We start from the raw sequence: 3015 nt of genomic DNA on the forward strand, positions 1-3015 counted from the left end.
GGTACATAGTAGGGGTCGACCGATACATCGGCCGGCCGATATTTTTGGCCGATATTCACGTTTTTCCTTTGTATCGGTATCGGCCGATACGTCCGTCCGTTCAGCTGATCCATTCTTTGGGTCACGTGAGCACATGTTACCGCCCCTCCCTCGGGGAGAGAGCGGCTTCTAATGTTGTGAGACAGAGTGCAACAACAATAATTCAATTCAATTCAAAAATACTTTATTGATCCCAGAGGGAAATTAGGTGTTGTTGTAACTCATTTAACTAAAAACTTATTGTAGATGCTGATGGCTGTGGGCAGGAAAGATCTTCTGTAGCGGTCTGTATTACAGCGAAGTTGAAGAAGCCTCCGACTGAAGACAYTTATAATAAGGGTGAGTTATGAACTTTTAATGTGTTTTTWATGTCTAATTTAGCTGTTTCTGCCCTCTGTGTCAGACTATGAGTGGTAGGGAGAACAGCTGTGTTCGAACGGGAGCGCAGCGAGCGCCATGTTTTTACTTTCACTTTGGCATCRGACTGTAATTAGCATGTCCGCKYTGCTTTTCTTTTAAAAAATACTGGAATTGCTCATGGGAGGCATAGAAGAACACCTGTATTGTTCTCCCTGCTGGATTAAAATAAAAATCTTGGTCTTTTCTCACTGTTCCGTTCATAAGAGCGATAAAGAGCTGCCGTCCATGTACACATGTAAAGCAGGCAGACGCTGCTCAGATCACGTTTGCTCTGACCGCAGTATAAAAGTTGTGATGCAGGTTTTCTTCAGCGTACATTTCAAACTGTGATCTAAAGTTAACGTCAGCCGGTTTAAATGTATTTTTTGCCCGGTGTAAAAAATGGGAGGAGACTGAGGCAGACTGTGAGCGCTGCATGTGTGAAGTCCTCACAAAGATAGCAAGCTGTATGTGTGTGTGTCTATCCTTTTCCTCTGTGTTCCTCTGACAGTTTTCTTTAGGCCTGTTGCTGGTTTTGCATCAAAAATGCTAGAAAATTAAAACATACTCATTTTATTTTATGTAAAAATTTATTAATCTAATAAATAAACAAATAAAAACTGAATATTTAACACTAGATAAAATAAATCATGAATTTATTTATTTTTAATTTTTTTTAAGAAAGGGCTGAAAGAAGAAATCCTGTGTGGCAGCACTTCAYRTRGCCTGCATCAGACAAGGCTCGGTTAATAAATGGTTTTATTTGTTTGTTTTAAATTGAGACCTGTGTAACATTTGTTATCAGTCTTATTTTTATCATGTTAATGGAGAAAGGAAAGGCAGTATCAGCTTCAAGAATCGGCCAAAAAAAATTMAAACAGCTGCACGTATCAGCGTATCGGTTAGACTGATATAAAAAAAAACTATCGGTATCGGCCTTCAAAAACTTGTATCGGTCGATCTCTAGTAAATACCCCTAAAAATGTGAAGCTGCAATTAAACTAAAACTTGAAAGGCCTACTACAAATTTACACAACACTATAAAGGTTTGTATTAAAAAAAATTGAATCTCTCATTTCTTTCTACTACATAGACAAGCTCTGCTTTATGTTGGCTTTTTACACAACTTCCCAATAAAATACTAGAAGTTTTTGGTTGTAAGCAGACAAAATAGACAAAGTTTGAGTGTGAATACTTTTTCAAAGTACTTTAAAAAATGTCCTTTTTTGTAAATAATACAACAATAGTTTGGACACAAAGTCTTTGTTTAGCAGCAATTACCAATGTGTACATCCTAGTCTGTAAGTTGAATAAAAACTGTAGAAAGAGTTTGTTTTTTAAGCAAAGAAGCAATGCAAACTGATTTTAAGAAAAAAAACATCTACTGTTATGAAAATATATATTTTTACTGAGGTATATTTAGTGGGCATTTCTTTTTTCTAATGCTCTGAACACATGGTCATGATGAATAAAACAACACAGACAACAAAAGCTCAAATCATTACAAACCAAAGTTACTTGTGGCTCTACGATGTAAAAATAATAGTTCTGGTTGAGGCAGCAGCTGCACATGTAAACAACACCATCGTGATAAGATGCAGGAGAGAATTGCGGCTTTACCAAAAATAGGAAGTGCAAGTATAGACAAGCCAGGGGGAGAGAAATGATAAGAACGAGGAGCGGTTGTCTTTAAAAGGCTTTGATCACGCCATATTTCCACAGAAACTGAAGAGGAGCTGGTGGTCTGAGATCACACCAGTGTTTCCGGCAGTGTGTCAGCATTGTCTGAGGAGAGCAGCTGCCAGATCTGATACCGATCCCGCTGCCAGTCCCGCCACTCTGCACTCTGTGGCACCATCCGTGCCTCCTTCGTTAAGGCTGAGTCGTTCTGCGTGGTGCTCGACCTCGCTTGAGGCGCTGCGAGCTGAGGGGAAGTCTGCGAGCCCGCCAGTCTGTGGTGAGCGCTATACGGAGGAGGACAGCGGYCATCGTTGACCCCTTGTCCGCTCGCTCGCTGAGAGACCTGTGTGCTGTTCAGGTGGGTTGTCACAGAGGGGTTAATGTTTGTCTGAAGGCGGGATCGCCCCTTCTCTACACTGGGACCTGCACACACTCGAGTGACCGGGGGGTGGGCTCTGCACTTGGGGACGCAAGGTGCTGTCTGAGTCCGACGGGCCACCGTGTGTTGCTTGAAATCTCCATGGAGTCCATCAAGACCATCCTGGGAGCTGCGTGAGCTTTCCTCTGACACGTTGCCATGGGAACCTAGAAACAAAGCATCACCACATCAGTGGAATTAATTATTTTTGATTATTAACAAGGGAGGCCACTTTACTAATAGACCCTCAACACATGTTCTGTTTTAACCATTTAAAACAATCAATTAGTTGAATGTAATAAACTGATGTTAAACTTATGAACCAATATCTCCAGTAGTACTTGAAAATTTGTTTCTTTTATATGTTTAGGAGTGATAAACACATGTAAACCTTTGCTTTTCATATTTAGTGAGATGTCTTTATGCAGTGAAAACTGCACACTGCAATTCATGTTCAGTTCCAACAGACAATATTCATA

The 3015-nt window shown here is 40.5% G+C and overlaps 1 protein-coding gene across 2 annotated transcripts in view; it reads right to left on the bottom strand.

Annotated features, from left to right (window-relative positions):
• Positions 1 to 1630: 1630 nt before the first annotated feature.
• Positions 1631 to 3015, bottom strand: part of LOC106521330 (rho GTPase-activating protein 6) — a 107769-nt gene continuing 106384 nt past the window's right edge. For both annotated transcript variants that reach the window (XM_014013862.1, XM_014013863.1), the window contains exon 14: positions 1631 to 2703. In XM_014013862.1, coding sequence (XP_013869316.1) covers positions 2189 to 2703 — 515 coding nt within the window. In that variant the 3' untranslated portion in view covers positions 1631 to 2188. The remainder of the gene's footprint in view (positions 2704 to 3015) is intronic.

The sequence above is a fragment of the Austrofundulus limnaeus genome, unplaced genomic scaffold (assembly GCF_001266775.1).
Source record: "Austrofundulus limnaeus strain Quisiro unplaced genomic scaffold, Austrofundulus_limnaeus-1.0 Scaffold107, whole genome shotgun sequence".
Taxonomy (NCBI): domain Eukaryota; kingdom Metazoa; phylum Chordata; class Actinopteri; order Cyprinodontiformes; family Rivulidae; genus Austrofundulus; species Austrofundulus limnaeus.